The sequence below is a fragment of the Oncorhynchus mykiss genome, chromosome 13, assembly GCF_013265735.2.
Source record: "Oncorhynchus mykiss isolate Arlee chromosome 13, USDA_OmykA_1.1, whole genome shotgun sequence".
Lineage (NCBI taxonomy): Eukaryota > Metazoa > Chordata > Actinopteri > Salmoniformes > Salmonidae > Oncorhynchus > Oncorhynchus mykiss.
Window position 1 is genome coordinate 70068170 of NC_048577.1, and position 3077 is coordinate 70071246.

The following is a 3077-nucleotide window of genomic DNA, read 5'->3' on the forward strand; positions in this document are numbered from 1 at the left end:
GATTCGACACTGCCTCCCTCCGCTACTGCAGCCTGGTCGCGAGGAGCTGTACCAATTCACTTATTATTAGCGATATCAGAAACTATAAACAATTTGCCATTTTAAAACCAGGGAATAGTCCGTCGTTGGATACCACCACCCTCTGCGAAATGCAGGCCATCAAATGCGTCGTGGTGGGCGATGGGTAAGACCTTTTGTGTGTGTGTTTAGGCTGAAAATGTGTCCTTTTTCGAGTCTGTGAGGGCAATTGTTGCAGTAAGGGCTGGGGCTATAGCGGGTTGAATGGGTCGGCGTTCACTTCTCTAGAATCCGCTCTCTCATCAGTGCGTGAGCGTGAAATGAATGTGGAGCAATTACATTTTTTATTTTGTTAGCCTACTTTGTGATTTCATGTTATCAATGCATTCGCCACATTTTCCGCCAGGTTTTGCACAATGCATTCATAAGTTCGGGTGTGAAATATTCTGTCTGAAATTGAACTAATGCTATTTGAACGTTTCATTGAAATATAAAAACAATAAATAACTAAAGCTTCTCGGATTAACAACATTTGGAAACCCATATTTGTCGGGGTGGGTTTGAGCAGAATTGTAAAATATACATTAATATGTGCATAGTTGCAGAAATGTCGCTGGGAGGGCTTGGCTGAGACTCATTAAATGATGTCATGCTTTCACACCTACACAGCCAGCTCCTACGGAGGCACGGGCTACGGATGGGCATGGACACCTATGCAAAATGCCGTGTTTTATATAGCCTTTCTACCATAGACATCTTTGAAAGACAGGTTTATTTGACTTCTGCTACATTGTGATGCGGTGCGGATGCGGCGTAGATTTTGGGTAGTGTGTGGAGGTAGGGTGCACTGGACTGCATAGCATAGCTAAACAGAGGTGGGGGGGGGGGACTGTCTAGGATTTTTTTTAGGGGATGGGCAACACACACACACACATGCGCAATATTGTACAACTACCCTAATTCAGTCCCATTCAAAACCCTATTTTCCCTAACCCGTAAACTAACCCTAGTCTGGGTCCAAAAGCCTTCTTAACAGCTTCTACCCCCAAGACATAAGACTCCTGACCAGCTAATCAAAGGGCTACCCAGACCCTCTTAACACTGCTGCTACTCTCTGTTTATTATCTATGCATAGTCACTTTAACTCTACCTACGTGTACATATTACCTCAATTACCTCAACTAACGGGTGCCCCGCACATTGACTCTGTACCGTAACCCCCTGTATATAGCCTCCACATTGACTCTGTACCAGTACCCCCTGTATGTAGCCTCCACATTGACTCTGTACCAGTACCACCTGTATATAGCCTCCACATTGACTCTGTACCAGAACCCCCTGTATATAGCCTCCACATTGACTCTGTACCGGTACCCCCTGTATGTAGCCTCCACATTGACTCTGTACCAGTACCCCCTGTATGTAGCCTCCACATTGACTCTGTACCAGTACCACCTGTATATAGCCTCCACATTGACTCTGTACCAGAACCCCCTGTATATAGCCTCCACATTGACTCTGTACCGGTACCCCCTGTATGTAGCCTCCACATTGACTCTGTACCAGTACCACCTGTATATAGCCTCCACATTGACTCTGTACCAGAACCCCCTGTATATAGCCTCCACATTGACTCTGTACCAGTACCACCTGTATATAGCCTCCACATTGACTCTGTACCAGAACCCCCTGTATATAGCCTCCACATTGACTCTGTACCAGTACCCCCTGTATATAGCCTCCACATTGACTCTGTACCGGTACCCCCTGTATATAGCCTCCACATTGACTCTGTACCGGTACCCCCTGTATATAGCCTCCACATTGACTCTGTACCAGAACCCCCTGTATATAGCCTCCACATTGACTCTGTACCAGTACCACCTGTATATAGCCTCCACATTGACTCTGTACCAGTACCACCTGTATATAGCCTCCACATTGACTCTGTACCAGAACCCCCTGTATATAGCCTCCACATTGACTCTGTACCAGTACCCCCTGTATATAGCCTCCACATTGACTCTGTACCAGAACCCCCTGTATATAGCCTCCACATTGACTCTGTACCGGAACCCCCTGTATATAGCCTCCACATTGACTCTGTACCGGTACCCCCTGTATGTAGCCTCCACATTGACTCTGTACCAGTACCCCCTGTATATAGCCTCCATATTGACTCTGTACCAGAACCCCCTGTATATAGCCTCCACATTGACTCTGTACCAGTACCACCTGTATATAGCCTCCACGTTGACTCTGGACCGTAACACCCTGTATATAGCCTCCACATTGACTCTGTACCGTAACCCCCTGTATATAGCCTCCACATTGACTCTGTACCAGTACCACCTGTATATAGCCTCCACATTGACTCTGTACCAGAACCCCCTGTATATAGCCTCCGCATTGACTCTGTACCAGTACCCCCTGTATATAGCCTCCACATTGACTCTGTACCGGTACCCCCTGTATATAGCCTCCACATTGACTCTGTACCGGTACCCCCTGTATATAGCCTCCACATTGACTCTGTACCAGAACCCCCTGTATATAGCCTCCACATTGACTCTGTACCAGTACCACCTGTATATAGCCTCCACATTGACTCTGTACCAGTACCACCTGTATATAGCCTCCACATTGACTCTGTACCAGAACCCCCTGTATATAGCCTCCACATTGACTCTGTACCAGTACCCCCTGTATATAGCCTCCACATTGACTCTGTACCAGAACCCCCTGTATATAGCCTCCACATTGACTCTGTACCGGAACCCCCTGTATATAGCCTCCACATTGACTCTGTACCGGTACCCCCTGTATGTAGCCTCCACATTGACTCTGTACCAGTACCCCCTGTATATAGCCTCCACATTGACTCTGTACCAGAACCCCCTGTATATAGCCTCCACATTGACTCTGTACCGGAACCCCCTGTATATAGCCTCCACATTGACTCTGTACCAGTACCACCTGTATATAGCCTCCACGTTGACTCTGTACCGTAACACCCTGTATATAGCCTCCACATTGACTCTGTACCGTAACCCCCTGTA

At 47.3% G+C, this 3077-nt stretch overlaps 1 protein-coding gene across 1 annotated transcript in view; it reads left to right on the top strand.

The window, feature by feature from the left end:
• The window catches only part of LOC110485310 (ras-related C3 botulinum toxin substrate 3-like), a 12719-nt gene continuing 9642 nt past the window's right edge, over nucleotides 1–3077 (top strand). Inside the window, exon 1 of the mRNA XM_036942040.1 lies at nucleotides 1–184. Coding sequence (XP_036797935.1) covers nucleotides 150–184 — 35 coding nt within the window. The 5' untranslated portion in view covers nucleotides 1–149. The remainder of the gene's footprint in view (nucleotides 185–3077) is intronic.